General features: G+C 45.4%; 1 protein-coding gene across 1 annotated transcript in view; it reads left to right on the top strand.

Annotated features, from left to right (window-relative positions):
- Positions 1 to 770: 770 nt before the first annotated feature.
- Positions 771 to 25,699, top strand: part of LOC137428324 (piezo-type mechanosensitive ion channel component 2) — a gene marked incomplete at its 3' end in the record, with an annotated part of 148,446 nt that continues 123,517 nt past the window's right edge. The window contains exons 1-7 of the mRNA XM_078768965.1: positions 771 to 880; positions 3,731 to 3,770; positions 4,426 to 4,597; positions 4,831 to 5,122; positions 5,331 to 5,544; positions 8,260 to 8,428; positions 10,975 to 11,094. Coding sequence (XP_078625091.1) covers positions 847 to 880; positions 3,731 to 3,770; positions 4,426 to 4,597; positions 4,831 to 5,122; positions 5,331 to 5,544; positions 8,260 to 8,428; positions 10,975 to 11,094 — 1,041 coding nt within the window. The remainder of the gene's footprint in view (positions 881 to 3,730; positions 3,771 to 4,425; positions 4,598 to 4,830; positions 5,123 to 5,330; positions 5,545 to 8,259; positions 8,429 to 10,974; positions 11,095 to 25,699) is intronic.

Raw genomic sequence — 25,699 nt, forward strand, 5'->3', positions numbered from 1 at the left:
CGAAATTTAGAAAAGTCCATTTTTGATGGTTTTATTACATTGTTCGCTTCCTGATAGGGTGAAATGTCGTACATGTTTTTATATTATCACATACATCATGAAATACAAGTTTTCCAACAAATTTCAGAATCCTCGACCTTTGACCTTTGAAGGTCACAAAGGTCAAAGTTTCAAAGTTGTCGGAATCGAACCAAATTTTCGGTATTGTGTAGCTAACTAACCTCATAACTGATTATACATTATTTTCTATCTCATTTCAAGGTCAGTAACCTTCGTTTTGACATTTCAAGGTCACAAAGGTCAAATTTTCAAAGTTGTCGGAATCGAACCAAATTTTCGGTATTGTGTAGCTAACTAGTCTCATAACAGATAATACATTCCTATTTATATTTTTTCAATGTCGGTTTTGACCTTTGCCATTGAATAACGCTCGCTCGTGAACCAACGTCGTCTCCTGACTTGTTTTCAATCGTATTTCAAGGTCAGTAACCTTCGCTTTGACATTTCAAGGTCACAAAGGTCGAATTTTCAAAGTTGTCGGAATCAAACCAAATTTTCGGTGTTGTGTAGCTAACTAGTCTCATAACAGATAATACATTCCTATTTATATTTTTTCAATGTCGGTTTTGACCTTTGTCATTGAATACCGCTCGTTCGTGAACCATTGTCGTCTCCTGACTTGTTTAGATTATAAAACTCGAATGAATTTATAACATCATGTTTTTTTTTTTTTTACCTCTGATGGTGTTTTGTCTGTCTCCCGAAGGACGAACAGGACTCCTGCTTAAAGCCCTCAGTTCTTGCAGCTTGTTCTTTCTCCTCTCACACTTGGTCTTCCATTGCACCATGTTGGCATTGAAGCCAAGTCCATCGTTCAACTGTACGTTCCTTGCACACACCTAAGAGCCACACGTCCAGCCCATTCCCCCTTCCCAAACCCCCAATTCGAGCGAAAAACAAAATGTTCATTTTCAGCTCATAATTCGGAAAACTGCACAGCCAGCGTTTGAGAGACAATGAAGTGCTGTTTTTGAAAGAGCCACATAATATTTCACAAAAAGATCTCTGTCTTGGAGTGAACCAGCACATGTGCAGACCCTCCCTGAATTATAGATATGCAGAAAACGGACTAGCACCTCGATGTATGGAATACTGGATTGATGCCCTAACTTGGCAGTGCCTGTATGTTGGGATTCGAACCTGAATATTCAGAATATTAATCGGATGCCATTCCTTCGTTGCTCGTTAAATTGTAGACGGCTTCGTCTGTCCTGCGATGCACTTCGTGCTAAGCCGGGACGGGTGGGGTTCGGTTGTGACGCCCTGTTGTTTTAGAGTCCCAGTGGATGACACGACATTCCTCCAATTGTGTCGGCTCAGACAGCGCATGCGACTAAAGAAGCTGCCATTTTGGGGGCTGGGGCCTTACTGTCGATCTCACTCCTACCATGCTTTGGACTATGATCCAATCTATGAATAACAAACCAAAACAGTTAAAACTAGAACGCCACTCGGTAGAGCGCATACCTTCGTTAGGTGAACAGTTTACGTTTTGTATCCCACTGATAGGCCGGATCTTGATTCGGACCTGAACCAAAATCGAATCGGCTTGTTCTTCTCACCTAACCAACTCATCCACCAAGTTTCATCCAAATCCATCCCCAAACATTTTGAAATATCATGTTATATATCGTTTTTGGTGACATCTCTCAATTGCGGAGAATCACTTGAGAAATTAAAAAAAAGTCCTCGGATCCAGGTTCAAAATGCGGATCTTCACCAAAATCAAAACAGTTCGTCGTTGTCACACACCCAACATGTCCTCCAACGTTCATCCGAATCCCTCCACCACTTTTTGAGATATCCATCGCAGATGGTGGAGGGAATAATTGATCACTGTGCTTGAATAAAAACAAACCTTGTGCCTCACTAACAAAACGAGTAAGTTGTGTCAAAAAAGAGCACTTGGGATCAAGGGGCTGTGCAAGGCGAAATTTCGACAAAATAATTTAATCAATTTAATGTCCAAAAAATGCCTTTCAAAATTCCTGACATTGATGGATAAGTGCCCAGCTACAGCACCTTCAGAAAGTATTCACACCCCTTGACTTGTTTCATATGTTGTTGTGTTACAGCCTGAATGAAAAATGGATGAAATTGAGATTTTTTTTTGTCACTGATTTACACAAAATACCCCATAATGTCATTGGAATTTTTTTTCGAATTCTTTACAAATCAATTAAAATTGAAAACCTGAAATGCCTCGAGTCAGTAAGTATTCAACCCCTTTGCTATGACACTCCAAATTGAGTTCAGGTGTATACAAATTACTTTGATCATCCTTGAGATGTTTCTACAACTTGATTGGAGTCCACATGTGGCCAATTCAATTGATTGGACATGATTTATAAAGAAACACACCTTTCTATACAAGATTCCACAGTTGACAAAGCATGTCAGAGCAGAAACTCTACCATAAAGTCCAATGAACTGTCTGTAGAACTCCCAAGATAGAATTGTGTGAAGGCCTAGATCTGGGGAAGGGTATAAAACAATTTCTAGAGTGTTGAAAGTTCCCAAGAGCACAGTGAGCTCCATCATTAGGAAATGGAAAGAATTTGGAACTACCCAGACTCTTCCTAAAGCTGAGCAACCAGGCAAGAAGGACCTTGGTCAGGGAAGTGACCCAGACCACAATGACCACTCGGACAAAACTACAGAGTTCCTTGGCTGAGATGGGAGAACCTGCTGGAAGGACAACAGTCTCTGCATCACTTCACAAATTTTGACTTTATGGGAGAGTGGCCAGATGGAAACCAATCCTGCGAAAAAGGCACATGACAGCACACCTGGAGTTTGCAAAAAGGCATGGGAAAGACTCAGAGAGCATGGGGCAAAATATTCTGTGATCTGATGAGACAAAAATTGAACTCTTTGGCCTGAATGCAAAATGCTACGTCTGGCGGAAACTGAGCACACCTCATCACCCATTTAACACCATCCCTACCATGAAGCTTGGTGGTGGCAGCAATCTCTGCCAAAGGCGCTTCTACGAAGTATTGACTCAGGTAGCTGAGTACTTATGTAAATTAGATATTTCTGGATTTCATTTTCAAAAAATTCTAAAAACATGTTTTCGCTTTCATTATGGCTTTGTGTAGATCAGTGACAAAAATTTAAATTTAATCCGTTTTAAATTCAGGCTGTAACACAACAAAATGTGAAAAAGCCAAGGGGTGTGAATACTTTCTGAAAGCACTGTACAGAGTGTTTTGTTTGTGCGTAATGATGTCATTGGTGTCAAAAACTGAAATTTTTTTGAAATGTGAAATGCTAAGTCATTGATATGTGTTTTAAAACACTTGTTGGATCTTTAGAATTTTTTTGTGAAGTTTTTTACGGAGCGTGCACATTTCTCAAACTATTGATATTGAAAGGCACCAATGATGTCATAAAGTTGTACAATGATTGCATTCACATTTTCCTTGGAAAAGCATCTCATTATTTGCATGGAATGTTTTAATTTGATTAAAACATGTGAAATCTGATCATTTATAGCCCTGTGTTCAACGTGTGTGCTACAATGCTACATTCCCGTGTTCCTTTCAGGAATTTGCGATACTCCTGAGATGTGTTGAGAATTCTTTTTTGTATGTTTCGTGGTATTTTTTTGTTGTTGTTGCTAGCCACGTGTCTCCTACTTACTTACCTGGCGTCGTGTTCCGCACAGGTAGCTGGGCACTCGTGACGTGGCACATTGGGCTCGAGAGGTAAAGCAAATTTATTTTTACAAATGCCGAAAAATACGGTACTCTGTGTTCTGTACTTGTTATTTTAAAAACACAAAATATACGTTGTGGGCAAAGGTCATTACATTTCTTCATCCAGAGTAAGTCTTTCTCTGAAACTCACCTTGCACCGTGAAGATGCATGTACCTTTCTTTACCTTGACGTTGGCTTAAATGGAGACTGATGGAGGAAATCGAAGTTATTTTCCTGCTCAAGTCCAATTTTGATGTTTTCTAAATAACAGTAGTTGTTTTCCTGTCAAAAGACACGACTGCATTGTCTACCACAGGCTTCTTCGGGCACCTGCCCACCACGTCCAGGTGATTGACGAAGCCCAATGGCTGAAAGCGCAGTTGTTTTTGAACTGATGTTCGAGTTTTATTGGCAGTGAACTTCCTGTGATGGATGAGATTAATATGGGTCCTTCATTCCGATGATGGCCGAGTTTTTCATTCTTTAGCATCCGTCTGAGGAACACTTAAAGGTATACCACAAATGTCTGAGAATAATTGGTATGAGGTGTGAAAGATGACACAGTATATGGTAACATGAAGGTGGAGGTATATGCGGTTATTCCAGTGGTTACTCTCATCATTTTTACCTGTACACTTGATGTCCTACTTGTTGGTGTTTCAGGGTACACGATGCTGATTGGTTGAATACGTTGAGGATTTTTCTGCCTGACCTGGCTGTGTTCTCGGCCTGCCTGGGGTTGATTGTCCTGGTGTGCCGTTTCCTTAAAAAACGTCGCAACCATCCGTCATTTCTGTTGTTTCCTCCTCCTTCATCTTGTTCTCCACAATGTGCAGTGCGTACAGTCACCTCATCTAATTCATACATGCACTTTGTTATCAGGATTCAACACCTCTTTTTGCCCAAGCTTTTCAAAAATCAATTTTCTTATTTATTGCATACTTTGTCCACATGATTTCTCTTCAACTGGACTACCTGCCTCACCTCACTGAATTTATACTTAAAATTGCAGCATTAGCCAAACACCTTAACCCTTTTTGTTGTTCTTAATTACTCTGGCAACAACAGGGCGACTTGCATTCTGACATGAACAAGAATGGCAGGCCGCAGGGTGATGGCCAAGTGAGGCTGGCGCAGGCTGAGGATTCCGAATTGGATGCAGACGATCAAGAGCTGTTGGAAGAAGATGAAAAGGAAGGAGAAACATTGGGCAGAGAGGTCAGATGGAAGAGAGCCAGTGGGCCTTGGAAAAGTGTTTTGGGAAAGATGGCCACCGTCTTGGTGCGGGTGAAGGCTGCGGTGGGAGACATTTTGAATCGGGGCGGCCAGGTGGTCGCAGCTGCTTGCTTGGGCGTGGCAGGTAGGTAACGGCCAAGAGTGATTCTGGTGGTCGATTTAGGGCTCGAGATAATGCTATGGGATCATCACGATGAATGAAACACAAGGCCTGTGATCACTTGGTAATACAATTGGAAACGTAGACTGAGATAATTGTCCAGAAATTTTGCTCCTTCAGAAAAATTCCAGGTTTGTAACGATGCGCTCTCCGAACCCCCGTCTCCCCACAGGTGTCTATGTACCATCACTCATTTCGACTTTGTACTTTGCCACATACTTGGTGTTGGGTGGATGGTGGGCCTGTGCACAGAACTTTCACAGGCCAGCATTACGTTTTCTGAACATCACCTTTGCTATATATAGTGCTTCGCATCTCCTCTGCATCTACCTCTACCAGATGTGGTTTTTTCAAAGCGTTCTGCCTCCGGATCACGTGGCCGCAAGGTGATCAGGGATGGAGGTTGTGGGAGACGTATCATGATGTTACGTTAATTTAACGTTTTGATATCGTTACTCGCTCATGAAGCACACATACTTTGTTGTAATGGTTGTTCCTTGTAGATCGAGCAAGGTTGTACAAGGTTGCTTTTGTGCGCAGCACGGATTTGCTTTTGAGTGACACTTTATGCATTAAAATGGCAGAACATCCGTTTTAGAGAAACTCAATCCGTTAACATCTGAACAGGTGGTGAATTGTTTTGCATTTCCATAACGGACGCTTATATTGTTTTGAGAAGAGTTACAATGCGGTACTTGTGCTATTCCAGCGACTGGTTTCTATTTTTCTTGTAAATTATCTAATTGACCTGCAGGATGTGAGCAGAATTCTGTGCACATCTGAAGCTTTAATAGAACAACAACAATCACAGTGAGAGGGGTGAGAAGTGGGGAGGGTGTGGAGGTAGGGGTATCAGGGCATGGCTTGAAAAGTTGGATTTGTGATGTTGAAAATGGTGCTGTGTTATTGGGTCTTTATTCAAGGTTGCTCTTGAGCGCACAAATTGTTCATATCGGTAAATATTATTCCATCGTGTTTGGAAAAACTGGAAAATAGAAAAATTGGAAAATTGGAAAAACAATATAGCCTATTTTACTCCAGGGGGTCCCAGGATTACCCACCCAAAATTTCGTTGCGATCGGTTCAGCCGTTTTTTGCGGTACCTGGGAACAGACGGACAGACGGACAGACATTTGGTGAATTATAGTAAGATTTCTTTATTCTTTCTGCGAAATCGAGACTCATGGCAGAGCAAGGAGACAAAGGGGGAAAATCTATATGCACCAAAAATGTGGCAGCATGGTGAAAAGCAGGGGGAACAAACAAATGAAAAAGAGGAAGGTGAGAAAACAGAAACAAACCCAAACAATAACTAGCATCAGTGGTCTAATGGTTAGATTGTCCGCCCCGAGTCTGGAAAGTCTGCGGTTTGAACCCCAGCTGAGACATACCAAAAACTTTTAAAACGGTATGTGTTGCTTCCTTGCCTGAGACTAAGAATTTTAAAAGGATAGAGAATAGAAAACCAATCACTGCTTGGCAATGCTAGCGCAGGGTTTGATGAGCCGAATGACCTTCTGAGTTGAAGTTCCTCGTAAGGGAACATATTGTCACGTCGACGGGGTCTGCTAATGTGGACCTGCCATGCGGAAGCAATGTGCTTCATTAATGGCAAAAGTAAAAGGAGTTGCCCATGAGCAGGCATCGTGACTTCCCCCTGTCAGAATGCAAATTCCCAGTGACAAAACTAGGCCGAAACTGGTTTGCGCACATGAGGATGGCGATAATCAGGTGACATGTAACCTTAAGAAATAATAGGCCTCTTTAAAGAAACCACTTGACAACATGAACTGAGAAACCCGAGACAACAGATACATAGATATGAATAAATATGTTTGTATGGACACAAAATAATAAATAAATAAATACAATTAACAATAGGTTAATACGAAAATACGAGATAGTGACCTAAGGCGCCACAAGCACACAATCATAAACTCATAATTGGGTGGAGGGGGGGGGGGGGGGCGGTAAAGCGGAGGTAGCAAAGGGTTTAAGGATACGGGGATCAAATCAGGCTCCAATGCGAGCCGATCTACCAGGTGAATGGGTTTGCATGGGTGCCTTCCCTGGTTCACGGAGACAATACGTCCGAATTGCACTTCGCTCTCTAAGGCCTACACCAGCTATACCCGCCATCACGGCATACATAATAACACGACAACTTCATCCTGATGGGTCCCTGGTTATAAAAAAATGTTCTCAGCTACGTTAACACACGGACCACGTTCACTTACCATGCTACCTAATTGGTACCCCCTTCCAATGTAACAAAATATTGTTATTGTTAAGGCCCACAGGAGCGCACTGCCCATACAAGTATACACTAATCGAGCACAATAAAATTTCGGAGCAGCTTTAGAAGACGGTGACTCAGAGCAATACAAGATGGTGTGTGGTTGTGAAGGAACCTGAAACCGGAAACTCAATTTTTTCGCTGAACTTTGCATTTTCAAATGTTCTTTTATGTCATTTACATTGTCTAAAGCTCAGAATATAACTTGAACATACATCACATAAGGACAAAGACATTAGTAGATATAAGTGAACTTGCCTATGGTATCTGGGCAGGTAGCAGGTTAGCTGCAAGGTATGCACACTTTCCTTTTAGTTATCTAGCCTGAGTTTGAATCCCAACCCAGCTATAAACCGTCATCTCTCGTGTTTCACAGTCAGGGTGATTCATGAATGTGTGTGCTGTCCCTTGAATGGATGTTAAACAGGCTGCATTAGTTGGTGGACGTTAAAGATCCCACGGTGTCCTTCTCGAAGACTTGCCGAGTTATCGCCGGCAGCCTGAACAAATGACAAATTCCTAGCCTAACCTCCAGGGGGTTGTGGCAAGCTGTATCCCCCAGCAAGCGATGCAACCTGAAGCCGTGCATTGTGTACGAAAGAAGAAGAAGTAGAAAGGAGGTTAAACACCCCTTAGTGTCCTTGAGTGGGTTTTTGAGCAAGTACTATGGCCTCTGCCATTATGTTAAGCGGAATGTGATTGTTAAGTTGAGCGTATGAGGTGGGTTTTTTCAATGATCATGGTGACTGGTTTAAAGGTACCATCAGATGGACAATGCAGACATGTCTTGACCATTCTTTCACAGATTGTTGGGCCTTGTGGCTATTTTCCGGCCAGATTATACCAAGCCATGGCAACTCATTCTGAACTGTCACTCCCTGTGGCCTCACTTGGTCGGTCTGGTCATCCTGCTCCTACTCTACTTCACCTTGGCAACACTTATTCGCTTCTCACTGGTTCAGAGAGACACCTTGGTACGTTTTTCCTGTGGTAAAATGGAACGAAGCACACTTGGGCCTTGCGTTGCAGATTTCACACTAAATTGGAGATGATAACTTGAAGGTTTGTGTCGGGATCTCATACTTGTCAATCTGTTGCTTCCAGTCGAGACCATGCTCTGAATAACTTGGTTCTTCATTTATCATGTGGATAGCGTAAGGAAACGATGTCGTGATTGTTATTAATGAGAATTTTCAGGTTATAAGATCTTGTAGTGATATCTCGAGCTCTCCAAGAAAACTAAAGGAATGATACACAGGTTCTTTTTTCTCTTGACCCTTTGTGCCATTGGCGTTGTGGTCATCAATCCTGACTGAGTGAGAGAAAATCCAGAACATTCCCACAAAAATGTCGGAAAGCTGTTTGTTTTTGCAATATCTATCTGGCAGTCTCACGGCATGTTCAAGCAAGCGTGGGCATGATATAGCTGGCGGTCTAGGGGTGTGTCCCAGTAAACCTGGGCATGATATAGCTGGCGGTCTAGGGGTGTGTCCCAGTAAAACTGGGCATGATATAGCTGGCGGTCTAGGGGTGTGTTCCAGTAAACCTGGGCATGATATAGCTGGTGGTCTAGGGGTGTGTCCCAGTAAACCTGGGCATGATATAGCTGGCGGTCTAGGGGTGTGTCCCAGTAAACCTGGGCATGATATAGCTGGTGGTCTCGGGGTGTGTCCCAGTAAACCTGGGCATGATATACCTGGCGGTCTAGGGGTGTGTCACAGTAAACCTGGGCATGATATAGCTGGCGGTCTAGGGGTGTGCCCGAGTAAACCTGGGCATGATATAGCTGGCGGTCTAGGGGTGTGTCCCAGTAAACCTGGGCATGATATAGCTGGCGGTCTAGGGGTGTGTCCCAGTAAACCTGGGCATGATATAGCTGGCGATCTAGGGGTGTGTCCCAGTAAACCTGGGCATGATATAGCTGGCGATCTAGGGTTGTGTCACAGTAAACCTGGGCATGATATAGCTGGCGGTCTAGGGGTGTGTCACAGTAAACCTGGGCATGATATAGCTGGCGGTCTAGGGGTGTGTCCCAATAAACCTGGGCATGACATAGCTGGCGGTCTATGGTTGTGTCCCAGTAAACCTGGGCATGATATAGCTGGTGGTCTTGGGGTGTGTCCCAGTAAACCTGGGCAGGATATAGCTGGTGGTCTTGGGGTGTGTCCCAGTAAACCTGGGCATGATATAGCTGGTGGTCTAGGGATGTGTCCCAGTAAACCTGGGCATGATATAGCTGGTGGTCTAGGGGTGTGTCCCAGTAAACCTGGGCATGATATAGCTGGTGGTCTAGGGGTGTGTCCCAGTAAACCTGGGCATGATATAGCTGGCGGTCTCGGGGTGTGTCCCAGTAAACCTGGGCATGATATAGCTGGCGGTCTAGGGGTGTGTCCCAGTAAACCTGGGCCTGATATCGCTGGCGGTCTCGGGGTGTGTCCCAGTAAACCTGGGCATGATATAGCTGGTGGTCTAGGGGTGTGTCCCATTAAACCTGGGCATGATATAGCTGGCGGTCTAGGGGTGTGTCCCAGTAAACCTGGCAATGATATAGCTGGCGGTCTAGGGGTGTGTCCCAGTAAACCTGGCAATGATATAGATGGCGGTCTAGGGGTGTGTCCCAGTAAACCTGGGCAGGATATCGCTGGCGGTCTAGGGTTGTGTCCCAGTAAACCTGGGCAGGATATAGCTGGCGGTCTAGGGGTGTGTCCCAGTAAACCTGGGCATGATATAGCTGGCGGTCTAGGGTTGTGTCCCAGTAAACCTGGGCATGATATAGCTGGCGGTCTCTGGGTGTGTTCCAGTAAACCTGGGCATGATTTAGCTGGCTGTCTAGTGTTGTGTCCCAGTAAACCTGGGCATGATATAGCTGGCGATCTAGGGGTGTGTCCCAGTAAACCTCGGCATGATATAGGTGGCAGTCTAGGATTGTGTCCCAGTAAACCTGGGCGTGATATAGCTGGCGCTCTACTGGTGTGTCTGAGTGAACGTGGGCATGATGTATCCGGTGGTGTAGTGTTGTGTCGCAGTTAACCTGGGCAGGATATAGCGGCGGTCTACTAGTGCATCACAGCGAACGTAAAATATGTGTTTGACCAGAGATTCTACTGTGCCACATCCAATGAGCAGAAAATAAGTATCACTGCATGCTTGCCAAATCAGACCCAGAGACTAGTTTAGCTGAGTATACTGGGGATTGGCCTTCGATGTAGGTGTCATCCGTTGAGGGCTTGCAGGTAAAACTGTGGCCTCTTCTTTTGGATCCTTGATGATTTGGGGGCAAAGTAAGATTCATCTATGCACATGGGATACACATTCTCTGCTGAAAGCCACTCTGTGGTCAAAACTACAGGTTGCAATCGACTTAATCTACATATTAATTTCCAGTGAACAAATGTATGTGCAATCTGCTTGTTAAATTAGTACTTGATGTTATCAATGACATTGATTTAGTTTAATTTGTGAAGAGATGGCGGTTCACTCAATTCACTCACTCACTAAGCTTCACTTACCTCTATTGCAGAAAAATGGTGCTAATCTGAGGCGGGATCTCTCTGAGGAAGAGCTCATGTTGGAGGAGTTCAGTGCAGCAGCCAGACTTCGTGTTATACACGCAGTCACAGTTGATGAGATCGAGGGCGAGGTACTTAGCCACCACCCCGGTCGTGTACCTCATCCACCCGGCATGTGTCCGTACATTTCTGTGCTCCACATTCAATGGCTCTGGTTCCTTGGTTTCAATTCCTCATTCCCAAAACTTTTTTAATTCTCATGATTGTATATATTGTTGTGTGACTACCCTGTGTGGTGAACACCGCAGGGTGACACGGAGGACCAAACGAGCTTAACACTCCGAGGCATTCAATTCAATGCCGGACCTTCGTTATATGCGCGGGGAGCAAGTGGGGGGAAAAGCCGGGAGTGCTTACCTTCACGAGTCCACCTGACGTCCTCGACCCTGCAATAAATTAACTCGAACAACATGGAATTAAAATGTACAAAAATAAACAGGTTTATTAAAGAAAATGCCGGTAACAAAGAATACACGATAAAACTATATTCCTACTTGGAGCGCTCCCATGCAGACCCAAATAGAGACAAAGGATAAAACAACTGGAAAATAAATAGCATTGTTTGTGGCACTTAGCTCAAAGCGGCTGGTGTATCTTGTCAGGAATCGTCAAAGTTCGTCTGAGGCCTTGCCGGTAAACGCATGTTTGTTGGCGCGAACCAGGCCTTACGAGCGAAGCGATCGAGCAAGCATGCAGACCGCTCTTCCAGTCGTGCCCGTCCACACAATCTCCGCACGGAAAAAACGCAGTTCCTGGCCCGTGGCTCTTCCTCCTCACGACCACCAGGAAGACGTCCTAACACGGCCGCTCATGATGGTGTCCAAAAAAAAGAAGGGGTGAGAAGATGTCGGCACACGATCGTTCACGATGGGATCCACCACGAGAAGGACCAAAAGGACGTCGATGCCGAGAGAGATAAAATGCGACCGTTCACCAACAAATTCCAAAACGAGAAGGGGCAAGAAGAAAAAAAATGTCGGCCAGAGCGTTCTTTTATCGTCCAGGCTCTGACGTCATCTTAACACGTCCCCATGTCTGACCCTATCAGCGATTTCCACCTTACCAGTGCTTGTGCCAATCAAACCCCAGACCAATCACTGCTCTTCGGGGTGTGCTCATGACCCTGCCTGTCCTCTGCGCTCACCAGGTTTGTGTTGTCAGCTATAGTGCTTCATGCCTGATTTCCGGTTGGGTTTTTAATTCTTGTGTTTAATGGGCGATTTCTGGCTAGGTGTCTAGTGCGGTGTCATAAGGAACAGAGGAATAAATTACAGAGGCAATTACAAACCGGGAATTAATTACCCATAATCCCTCACTAATTAACAAACCCCCAACCTTCTGATGGGGACGAAGATACAAGTTTACCCGACATCCGGTCTACACAAATTCCCTACTTGTGGAACATCGGGTTTCTTCTTCTTCACGACAGTCAGAGCACACCAATCAAAACACTCTACCTGAACTAAGGTAATCACTACCCCCCACAAATGTAACAATATTCTTATTGTTTACCTCAACATTTAAAAAAAGTTCTATTTTGCGGTCTTCTGTTTTGCACTTTGTGCAGAAACAATGTGGAAACTTCAAACTGGGGGATTAAAGGACAAAAACTCTGATTGAAAGAATGAATAAATGGATGAGAAATTGAAAACTGTATCAATGAGCAGGATTTTTATTCTTTCACCGAGGTTATAATTGAGTTACATGTTCCACATGATTCATCCATATCGTTTGTTCTACCTGTTAATGATGAGCACCTATTCGAGCCTAATGAAGTAACTACTGCAGAGAAAAATCTAATGGTGCTAGAAATGGTGAATAGATTTGAATATAATGGACGTAATTTGTGTGTGTGTGTGTGTGTGTGTGTGTGTGTGTGTGTGTGTGTGTGTGTGTGTGTGTGTGTGTGTGTGTGTGTGTGTGTGTGTGTGTGTGTGTGTGTGTGTTTGTTTGTGTGTGTTTGTGTGTGTTTGTATGTATGTATGGCCCTGGTGTTGGCTGAGCGGTTAGTGTGCCGGTTTAGGATCCGAGGATCCTGGGTTCGAATCCCGGTCGATCGCTGAATTCACGCCAGGGGGGTTGACTCAGCCTGTCATCCTTCCGAGGTCGGCAAATTGAGTACCAGCTTGCTGGGATGAATTTTTTTTTTTTTTTTTTTTTTTTTGTATACAAGATCGAGGCTCGTGAAAGAGCGAACATTAATCACACAGAAAGACAAACCGACACATAAAACATATAACATCGGGAGCGGTAGACAAGATGGGGAGAGAGGGGGAAGGACACAAACACAACATTTGAGAGCAGGGACCGAGAGACATGGAGACATCGAGAGATCTGAGAGAGGGCGAGGGCTTTGGGGGGTGGGGGCATGGGAAGGGGGCGGTGGGAGAGGTATAAAACATATGGACACTGCCAGGACTTCCAGGAAAGAAGTTGGAATTTCAAACAAGGTGGATCTGGGGTGAATTAGTGGGGGTAGAAAAGATCAAGGTTTTGGATGGGGGAAGATAAGAGATGGTGGTGAACAGCTGTTTTAAAGACCTGGAGGGAGGAGTGGGATTGAAGGGAGTGAGGGAGTTTGTTCCAGAGGCGGGAGAAAAGAGGAATGAAAGAGTGAAGGTGAGCAGAGAGCCGAGATTTCGGCAGTTTAACCATCAGAGGGTTGCTGGCAGATCTTGTGCGACCTGTAGGAATATTTGGGGGACAGAGCACAGAGAGAGCTGGGGGTGCAAGGCCGGAGAGGAGTCGGTAGAAGACAGAAAGACCACCTACCTGCCTGCGGTGAGTGAGTGAAAGGCCCTCAGAGATAGCTTCATCGCGGGAGATTCCAATAATTCTGAAAGCTTTGGTTTCAACAGCGTGAAGCCGAGCGAGGTGTGAGGCGGGAGCACCGGCCCATAGGGGAGAACAGTATTCCATTGAGCTGCGGATGAAAGCCTTGTATGTGGTGAGGAGCTCAGGTGTGCCGAGGAAGGACTTCGCACGACGGAGGATGCCCAGTCGGCGACTGGCTTTGGAGGCCAGCTTGGAAATGTGGTTTTCCCAAGAAAGATCATGGCAGATAGTGAGACCCAAAATCTTGAGCGACAGAACTTCTTGGAGAGGATTGTTGAGAAAGTAGATGGGAGGGTTGTCCAGTCGATCTTTTCGGAGAGACATAGTAAGAGTGTGAGATTTGTCAGGATTGAAAGACATGTTCCACTTGTTTGACCAGTCTGTGATTTTGTCCAGGTCTTCAGAGAGTGAGGAGGCAGCAGACTGCCGATCTGAGGGAAGAGGAATGGAGCGGCAGAGAGTGGAGTCATCAGCAAAGAGATAGAGAGGATTTTCGAGAGAGTCAGAGAGATCATTGACGAAGACCAGAAAAAGCACGGGGCCCAGAACACTGCCTTGGGGAACTCCAGCCTGAACAGGAAGAGGAGATGAGAGAAACCCATTCAGGGCCACACGTTGACGACGACTAGAGAGGAAGTCCGCCAGCCATGCGTGGAGATTTCCATGGATACCAAAGGAGGAGAGTTTGGTGAGCAGAGCGGGGTGCCAGACCGTGTCGAAGGCACGTGATATGTCGAGGGAGACAGCTCTAATTTCCTGTTTGGCATTGAGGACCTCCATCCATTGTTGAGACAGCAGAAGCAGCATGTCCAGAGTAGAGTGACCTGGTCTGAAACCAAATTGATGATCAGAGATCAAGCCATTGGAGAAGAGGAACGATTTCATATCCGAAGCAATGATGGATTCCATGACTTTGCTGATAATTGGGAGAAGGCTGATTGGTCTGTAGTTGCTAGGATCTGTTTTTGCACCTTTTTTGTGCAAAGCGGTGATGTTGGCTGATTTCCAAGCAGATGGCAGTTGACCTTGAGCAAAAGAGAGGGTGAAGAGAACAGAGAGAGGGTGAGATAGAGCAGCAGAGCAGGATTTTAGGACCCATGGGCTGATGCCGTCGGGTCCAGTTGCAGAATCAGAGTCGAGGGTTGACAGAAACTTTTCCACCTTGTCAGGAGGAAAGGACACAGAGTCCAGGAGCAGCAGGATACGACTGGGTATGGTGGGTACAGAGAGGGATGGGTTTGGGACACAAGATTTAGAGGCAAACACAGAGTTGAGGCATTCAGCTTTTTCACGTGCGGAGTCAGCTGTGTAGCCGTTTGAGGTAAGGGAGGGGATGGAGGGGGAACAAACACCAGAAACGGATTTGACCAGACGCCACCAGGATTTGGAAGAGGGAGACAGATAAGAGAGTTCGGTCTTGAGAACGGAGAGATATTGTTTCCTGGCTCTCCTGAGGGTGGACACACACTTGTTTCGGGCTTTGTGAAAGGAAATTAGATTTCCTTCCGTTGGATTTGCTTTCCAGGAGACGAAGGCAAGTTGTTTCTGGGCAACAGCCTCACCACAAGATTCCGTGTACCATGGACGGGAGGAAGGGTATGACAACTGAAGACGAGATGGGATAAATCTGTGCATGAGAGAGAGCAATTTACTTTGGAAGAATTCCCAGGATGAGTTGATGTCAGAGGTGGTAGAGATGGGAGACCAGTCCAGATGATTGATGGCTGCTTGAAGACCGTGCCAGTTGGCCTGAGTGAAATGCCAGACTCGTCGACGCTGAGCAGGCTCCCTGAGGATGGTCAGAGAGATGTCCACTTTAACAAGGACATGATCAGATGATCCGATCGGAGCAGAAGAAGAGCAGCAGACATTTTCAGGGAAGTTAGTCATAACCAAGTCCAGAGGAGAAGATGTTCCGTTGACTGAGATCCGGGTCGGGAAATTGACAGATTGTGTCAGTCCCAGTGAGTCGCAGAAGTCCTTTGCTGAAGAGCCATGGCTGGTGAGAGAGGTACCCACACCCAGCCAACTGGCATGGTGACAATTGAAATCACCACATATGAGGAAGAGAGAGTTGGGATGAGTAGATAGAAGTTGGTCCATATCATCAGACAGCGAGATGTAGATGGAGTCATCACTGTTTGGTGGACGGTACAACACACATATGAACAAGAGGTGGGAGCGAAGGGGAAGCCGTAGCCAGAGGTATTCCTGGGGGTGAGGTGGAGAGAGTGCAGTGCAGGGCGAGTGAGGAAGAGAGTTTTTGATAAAGATAGCAACCCCGCCTCCAGGACGAGGCTCAGGTCTATCATACCGGAGGAGGGAGTAGCCCGGGAGAGATACTATGGAATCAGAGACATCATAAAGGAGGAAAGTTTCTGTTAAGCAGATCACGTCTGGTTTGACAGAAGCAACCTGTATGGAGAGATCAGTTAAGTTTGACCGAAGGCCCCGGATGTTTGAGGTCCATACCGTTAATGAAGAGGAAGGGGGAGCATCAGATACAGAACAGGGGGGAGGAGGGGTAGGGTAAGATGTGGAAGAGGTGGAAGAGATAGGGAGAGCTGTTGAAGGTGTGTCAGAGATTTCAGAATAGCTCGGAGAAAGGGAAGGATGGGGCGGACAAAAGGTTTGATGGTGATTGGGTGAGCCACAATGAGGTGTTATTTGAGGAGGGGGAAGAGCGAGGCAGAAGGTTGGGGGAGATGGAGGTGAGAGTTTAAAGGGGGAAGAAGCGGGGAGGACGCTTTGAGGAGGGGGAGTGAGAGGGGGGAAATTGAGAAGCAATGAGGGTGGGGAGATTTGAAGGGGAGGGGTGAGGGGGGAGTTTGGGAGGGAAGGGACAAGGGGAGGGATTTGAAAGGGATGGGATATGGGGGAGATTTGGAGGGGAGGGGTGAGGCAGGAGTCTAGGAGGGGAGGGGCGAGGGGGCGTCTTGGCGGGGAGGGGTGAGGGGGTAGTTTAGGAGGGAGGGGGCAAGGGGGGAGATTTGAAAGGGATGGGTGATGGGGAAGATTTGGAGGGGAGGGGTGATGGGGAAGATTTGGAGGGGAGGGGTTATGGGGAAGATTTGGAGGGGAGGGGTGAGATTGGATTTTTGAAAGTGTACGATTTATGGGAAACGAACATTTATTGCAAAATGAGTTTCTTGTGACCTTCGAGTTAAAAATACGTTTAAGGACGCTGGATGGAGGATGGAGTGCAGGAGAGTTTAGGGAATGTAGAAAAAAGGCACTATAGGAGATGGATATTTTTTTTGGGATGAATTGATTTGGTGAGCAAGTCGAAAGCAGCCTTTTAAAGAAGAAGAAGAAAAAGGTGTTATAAAATATGACTGAATACATAACTTGAGGGGAAAGTGTAAACATTGAAGGTTAATGAGTGAAAACTATCTGGGGAAATGGGGGAGAAACACGTGGTCGAAGAACGAACGAACGAATAAGAATGAATAAACGAATGAGAACAGAGAAGGAAATGTTGTTTTTTTTGTTTGTTTTTTTTTTTTTTTTTTTTGAGTTGAGATTTACACAAGGAAGTAGGCTATGGGTGAAAAGCCTGGGAATACAGAGAACGAAAGTTATTGGATCACAAACGACGGACCGCTGAGAGAAAAACAAAGCCTCAAGGTTGTACAGTGCACACTGTACAAGGCCTCAAGACACGACACGGCATACAGACGATCAATTATTGAAAGATAAACACCGAGAAACAACCAAAGTTGCACACAATAACTTCACACACCGAAAGATAAATACAGTTTCGACAAAATACAATTGTGAACAGACTTAACTTCGAAAAACGTGGAGACCGTGTGGAGCTTCGAAAATCCCTCCCACCGTCTCCAAGATCTCGCGAGATCCAATGATCCCGGTGTGTACCCCGGTTTAGAATAGGTACACCGTATCCCTGCGCATCGTAAGAGCATGACCAAGAGTTGGCGTCAGGAAGGGCATCCGGCCATAAAAACATTGCCTCAAACAGGGAACCATGATTGTTGGGGCCCGCAAGGCTAACCCCCGCTCTAGCGGGGAAAATGGCCTTAAAACGATCATTCATTCATTCATATGTATATATACAGTGGGGAGAACAAGTATTTGATACACTGCCGATTTTGCAGGTTTTCCCACTTACAAAGCACGACAAGGTCTGTAATTTTTATCATAGGTACACTTCAACTGTGGAAGACGGAATCTAAAACAAAAATCCTGAAAATCACATTGTATGATTTTTAAGTAATTAATTTGCATTTTATTGCATGAAATAAGTATTTGATACATCAGAAAAACAGAACTTAATATTTGGTACAGAAACCTTTGTTTGCAATTACAGAGATCAGACGTTTCCTGTAGTTCTTAACCAGGTTTGCACACACTGCAGCAGGGATTTTGGCCCACTCCTCCATACAGATCTTCACCAGATCCTTCAGGTTTCGGGGCTGTCGCTGCGCAACACAGACTTTCAGCTCCCTCCAAAGATTTTCTATTGGGTTCAGGTCTGGAGACTGGCTAGGCCACTCCAGGACCTTGAGATGCTTCGTACGGAGCCACTCCTTAGTTGCCCTGGCTGTGTGTTTCGGGTCGTTGTCATGCTGGAAGACCCAGCCACGCCCCATCTTCAATGCTCTTATTGAGGGAAGGAGATTGTTGGCCAAGATCTCGCGATACATGGCCCCATCCATCCTCCCCTCAATACGGTGCAGTCGTCCTGTCCCCTTTGCAGAAAAGCATCCCCAAAGAATGATGTTTCCACCTCCATGCTTCACGGTTGGGATGGTGTTCTTGGGGTTGTACTCATCCTTCTTCTTCCTCCAAACACGGCGAGTGGACTTTAAACCAAAAAGCTCTATTTTGGTCTCATCAGACCACATGACCTTCTCCCATTCCTCCTCTGGATCATCCAGATGGTCATTGGCAAACTTCAGACGGGCCTGGACATGCGCTGGCTTGAGCAGAGGGACCTTGCGTGCGCTGCAGGATTTTAATCCATGACGGCGTAGTGTGTTACTTATGGTTTTCTTTGATACTGTGGTCCCAGCTCTCTTCAGGTCATTGACCAGGTCCTGCCGTGTAGTTCTGGGCTGATCCCTCACCTTTCTCATGATCATTGAGGCTCCACGAGGTGAGATCTTGCATGGAGCCCCAGACCGAGGGAGATTGACTGTCATCTTGAACTTCTTCCATTTTCTAATAATTGCGCCAACAGTTGTTGCCTTCTCACCAAGCTGCTTGCCTATTGTCCTGTAGCCCATCCCAGCCTTGTGCAAGTCTACAAATTTGTCCCTGATGTCCTTAGACAGCTCTCTGGTCTTGCCCATTGTGGAGAGGTTGGAGTCTGATTGAGTGTGGACAGGTCTGGAGACGGCTTTGCGGTCGGTCTTTGCGGTCTTTGTGGTCGGAGACGGTCTGGAGACGTCTTTTATGCAGATAACGAGTTCAAACAGGTGCAGTTAATACAGGTAATGAGTGGAGAATGGGAGGGCTTCTTAAAGAAAAAACTAACAGGTCTGTGAGAGCCGGAATTCTTACTGGTTGGTAGGTGATCAAATACTTATTTCATGCAATAAAATGCAAATTAATTACTTTAAAATCATACAATGTGATTTTCAGGATTTTTGTTTTAGATTCCGTCTTCCACAGTTGAAGTGTACCTATGATAAAAATTACAGACCTTTACGTGCTTTGTAAGTGGGAAAACCTGCAAAATCGGCAGTGTATCAAATACTTGTTCTCCCCACTGTATATATATATATATATATATATATATATATATATATATATATATATATTATATATATATATATATATATATATATATATATATATATATATATATATATATATATATGTATGTATGTATATATATATATATATATATATATATATATATATATATATATATATATATATATATATATATATATATATATATATATATATATGTATGTATGTATATATTTGTATATATATATATATATATCTATATATATAAAGCAGTAAAGTATGTTTGTTTGTTTGTCCTCTTATAACTCGAGAACTACTCATCGCAGAGAAAAACCAAAGGCATATTCGGATTTCAGTACGTCTCAGAGCAACTACAGCACACCTTAAATTTTAAAAAACTTCGGGTTTTAAAATTAGCGTATTAGCGCAGAAGCGTTAGCAGAAGAGGGAGGGAAACGTAGGGAGGGAGCGCAGCGCTCCCTCTAGCGCTTCGCAGCGCCAGCGCTTCTGTTAGCGTAATGGTGCACAGGCGGTTCTCACTCTTGCACATGCGCAAATGCGCTGTTCCGATGCTTCATGTTCCTGCAAAGACTTTGGCGCAAGCGCAAATGACGACACATGGGCCACTGTATGTTCGTTTAATACGTACGCGCTTTTATGGGCGGGGCATATGGCGTTCATGAAATGGTCGAATGCGGAAATGCTTGAAGCCGTTGCGAGCGACTCGCACGATCTCTTGTCATGGTCCACAAGATTATCACAGAGACGTGCAGTTTCCAGCATTACGAGATATGATCGAGACCTAACGTTTGAGACCAGTCCCAGCCTTCTAGGCCCCGTGGTTGGTTCAGAGGACCCCGACAAAGGACGTGTTGGATTTTATCGCGAGCCGATTCGAGTGCCGGCGAACAAAACCAGTCATATCTTTTTAACGCGTGGTTCGATTTTTACAAAATAAACCTTTTCTTGAAGGGCTGAACCGTGCGCTCACAACGATACCGAGTTTGACCCTGGGAGAGCCGTTTTGCGCCGGCAAAGGCGCCTTGTTTTCCTTGATGACCATGTCGTGCTGCGCAGATTACCATAAAATTCTAATATATTACCGGCGGCGCGTTCCGTGACGTCACGGCTCACTTAATTGCAATTATCTCTGGGATTCCTTGGCCGAATCGTACCAACTTCTATCTATCTATAATGCCAGTAATCTCTGTCTGTGTGTATGCGACCGCTGTTTCTCGACAACTACCGGTCCGATATACTTGAAACTTGCCAGGTATATTGCTGGGGACCTGAGGATGTGCCTTTTCAAGGTTTCATATTAATTGGACAAGTAGTTACCGAGCTATGTCCAAAAAACGATTCAACCAATCAGAGAGCAGCGAGCTATCACGTGTGCCGAACGTGGCGAACAGACTCTGCCTCGGACGGCACATTTGAGAGCGTATTCATTTATTTCACGTTGGCAAACTATGTTGGCGTTAAACTATGTTTTAAAACTAATTAAAACTACTTTGCGATTCATCGTAACTGCGATTCGTAACTGCCGTTCGCTTTGGCTTTGCGAATGGACCAAACCATTTCATGTAAATAGAGGGGGGGGATATAATTTTAGATTGATATATAGTACGGGCATGCCCTAGTATATATAAAGCAGTAAAGTATGTTTGTTTGTCCTCTTATAACTCGAGAACTACTCATCGCAGAGAAAAACCCAAGGCATATTCGGAATCAGTACGTCTCAGAGCAACTAGAGCACACCTGAAATTTTAAAAAAAACTTCGGGTTTTAAAATTAGCGTATTAGCGCAGAAACGCTACCAGAAGAGGGAGGGAATCGAAGGGAGGGAGCGCAGCGCTCCCTCTAGCGCTTCGCAGCGCCAGCGCTTCTGTTAGCGTAATTAGTGTATTTCGGAACGTTAATTTTTCAACTTCCTTATTCGGAATCAGTACGTCCCAGAGAAACTTCGTAATGTTAATTTTTCAACTTCATTCGATTGACATGGGACCAATGGCATGTGACAGAGAGTGAAACATACATGCTACATTTATTTGACGACAATGAGTTCCGACTTCCGGGTTCGTGCCGCCAACCCTGTTAGGCGCCTCTTGCGGCACACAGGGAATTACCAGTGAACTGGTACTCAATTTGCCGACCTCGGTAGGATGACAGGCTGTCAACCCCCCTGGTGTTAAGGGGGAGGAGGAGGGGAGGGGGAAGAGGAGGGGAGGGGAACGGGGGGGAGGGAGGGGGGAGGGGGGGGGAGGAGGGAGGGGGGAAGGGGGGGGGAAGGGAGGGGAGGGGGGAAGGGGGGGGGAGGGCGGGAGGGGGAAGGGGGGGAGGGCGGGAGGGGGAGGTGAAGGGGGGAGGGGAGTTACATGTTGTATAGTTACATATATATTATATATATATATATACACACACACACACAATATATATATATATATATATATATATATATATATATATATATATATATATATATATATATACAGTGAAACCTTGACTTACGAGTTTAATTCGTTCTGTGACCGAGCTCGTAACTCAATTTGCTCGTTTCTCAAATTAAATTTCCCCATTAAAATGAATTGAAATGCTATTAATCCGTTCCAGCCCCCCAAAAACCACACCAATTTTTTTGAAATATATATATATATAAATATCTCGCGCTTTATATTTCACCTGTATGCAGCATACAAGTTGGCAGGATGGCCTGGACTGGAGGTACGCACACTTGACTCTAAACTGTCCAGCCTGGGTTTGAATCCCGACCCAGCTATAACCTGTCATGTCGGTGTTTCACAGGCAGGGTGATTCATCAATGTGTGTACCGCTAAACTGGGCGCCCCATTTGCGTCCCATTACATTAGTTGTTGGATGTTAAGGATCTCAGCGTGTCTTCCACAAAGAGAAGGCGAGCTATTGCCGGCACTCTGAACAAGTTGTGGCCTGGCATGCTCTTCTCCTCTGCCGTTATATACGTCCTCCTCGGCATCTTTTTCCAGAAGAGCCCTGTCTCGTCACGGTTGAAGATTTGCTGGGGGATGTATCCTTCGGCTTCTATCAGTTCGGCAAAAGTTATAATAAAATCTTCAGCTGCCTTCACATCCGAGCTTGCTGCCTCACCATGCCTGACGACGGAGTGAATGCCGGTCCGCTTCTTAAAATTATCAAACCATCCCCGACTGGCTTTGAATGACTCTTCCGATGCCTCGTCCATTGATGTTCCCGCCGTCTGCTGCACCAAATCCCCGTAAATGTCTCGTGCCTTCTCACAGATGATGCTCTCGGTCACGGTATCTCCTGCGAGCTGCTTCTCCGTCAACCACACAAACAACAACTTCTCCATCTCTTCATGGACAGAGGTCCGGAGCTTTGAAATAATCTTAACGCCCTTGGCTGGCGTTATAACCTTTATCGACTCCTTCTGCTTCAAAATCGTACATATCGTAGAAGTACTACGATCGTACTGCCTCGCCAAGTCGACAACACGCACACCTCGCTCATGTTTTTCGACGATTACGTGTTTTATATCCAAGCTCGCTCGCTCGTAACTCAGATCTCGGCTCGCATCACAAAGCAAAAAATCGACCGAGCGAAGGCTCGTATCTCGGAAAACTCGTAAGTTGGTGCACTCGTAAGTCGAGGTTTCACTGTATATATATATATATATATATATATATATATATATATAGACGTACAGACTTGGCATTTAATATGGAATATTTTTTTTTTCCTTGACTTGGGTTTACTTTCTTAACTCAGTATATCAATCTGATGAGTTTCTTTTACACTTTGGTGATTTATTTGTTAAAAGAACCATGTCACTGATTGTCTGTCGCAGCAAGAAGTCAACAACAGGATTATATCACAGGTGGCGTGGCAAAATGTACGGACAGGTGCATTTGATGATTGGCTTCACAGTCAGGTATACAAGGGTTGTTGCGTTCTATATTAGTGGAAAACAACTGCTGCACGTCTACAAAAGTTATTGCCGCTTCCTCTGGAGATGGTCCGTCAACTCGACAATGCTGTTTGTCATGGAGTGGTGGCTCTACGAAATTACGGCATGAAACAGCGTGCTATTGCATCACTCAAGGTCAGGTGTCAAAGATCCTGAAACTAAATGCTCAGAGGGGTGTCCCTACTCCAATACCGAGGCCAGGACGTCCCCGCAGAACCACAAGGAGGGATGATCGCCATCTGCACCGGTTAGTCCGCAATGGCCGTACCAAGTCAGCTAATCGGCTTAGGGCTGAGTGGCAGCAACTGACAAATGTGCCTGTATCCAGAAGGCGAGTCAACCAACGACTGGTTCAAGCAGGCTATCGTGCCAGGCGTCCCCTGAGAAAGCCACGCCTGACCAGACAACACCGCCAGCGCCGATTGCAGTGGGCCAGAGAGCACCGTCAATGGCAGCCAGGACACTGGAATCACGTGATCTTCAATGACGAGTCTAGATTTCTGGTCTATCGTCAAGATGGCCGCGTCCGAGTGCGCAGACAAGTGCATGAAGCCTACAACAAAGATTGTATAGTGCCAAGAGTCCAAGCTGGAGGTGATGGGGTGACCGTTCGGGCTGTTTTTCATGCAGGGGGCAAAACTGACCTGGTTGTTCTGAATGGAAACCTGAACCAGTTCAAATACAGGGCTATTCTGGAAGAAACATTGCTTCCATTTGTTCGTGCAGCCTTTCGAGGAAACTTTGTCTTCCAAGATGACAATGCACGGCCTCATCGTGCTCGCATGATCCAACACTTTCTTGCTGACCGTGGTGTAGAGCATATGGAGTGGCCTGCCATGTCCCCGGATATGAATCCAATAGAGAACTTGTGGGCAGAATTAACGCGACAAATCGACCACTTGGACCAGCAGCCGACCTCTGTGCATGAATTGCAGCAGGCTATTGTCACTGCATGGCAAGCAATTCCTGTCCAAACCTTGGCAAATCTCGTGAACAGCATGCCTCAACGTGTACGTGCTCTCCTGAATGCTCTTGGGTGTTACACGAAGTACTGAACTGTAATTTTACTGTCCGTAATCCCAGTCGTAATTTAACTTTTGTTTTTGTTAAAAAATTTTTTGGCTAATGTGCAAAATAAAGAGATACTTCTGGAAAACGTACAGATGTTTAACACAGTACTGTCCATGAATTGAGTTCAATATTTTCATTTGAGGTCAGGTAACACAGTACCTGACCATTTTCAGAGAGCCTCCTCAGCGTCGATGAGTCTGGCATTTCACTCAGGCCAACTGGCACGGTCTTCAAGCAGCCATCAATCATCTGGACTGGTCTCCCATCTCTACTGCCTCTGACATCAACTCATCCTGGGAATTCTTCCAAAGTAAATTGCTCTCTCTCATGCACAGATTTATCCCTTCTCGTCTTCAGTTGTCATACCCTTCCTCCCGTCCATGGTACACATAATCTTGTGGTGAGGCTATTGCCCAGAAACAACTTGCTTTCATCTCCTGGAAAGCAAATCCAACGGAAGGAAATCTCATTTCCTTTCACAAAGCCCGAAACAAGTGTGTGTCCACCCTCAGGAGAGCCAGGAAACAATATCTCTCCGTCCTCAGGACCGAACTCTCTTATCTGTCTCCCTCTTCCAAATCCTGGTGGCGTCTGGTGAAATCTGTTTCTGGTGTTTGTTCCCCCTCCATCCCCTCCCTCACCTTAAATGGCCACACGGCTGACTCCGCACGTGAAAAAGCTGAATGCCTCAACTCTGTGTTTGCCTCTAAATCTTGTGTCCCAAACCCATCCCTCTCTGTACCCACCGTACCCAGTCGTACCCAGCTGCTCCTGGACTCTGTGTCCTTTCCTCCTGACAAGGTGGAAAAGTTTCTATCAACCCTCGACTCTGATTCTGCAACTGGACCTGACGGCATCAGCCCACGGGTCCTAAAATCATGTTCTTCCGCTCTTTCACTCCCCCTCTCTGTTCTCTTCACCCTCTCTTTTGCTCAAGGTCATCTTCCCTCTGCTTGGAAATCTGCCAACATCACCGCTTTGCACAAAAAAGGTGCAAAAACAGATCCCAGCAACTACAGACCAATCAGCCTTCTCCCAATTATCAGCAAAGTCATGGAATCCATCATTGCTTCAGATATGAAATCTTT

The sequence above is a fragment of the Myxine glutinosa genome, unplaced genomic scaffold, assembly GCF_964187855.1.
Source record: "Myxine glutinosa unplaced genomic scaffold, kmMyxGlut1.1 SCAFFOLD_775, whole genome shotgun sequence".
In the NCBI taxonomy this organism is placed as follows: Eukaryota; Metazoa; Chordata; class Myxini; order Myxiniformes; family Myxinidae; genus Myxine; species Myxine glutinosa.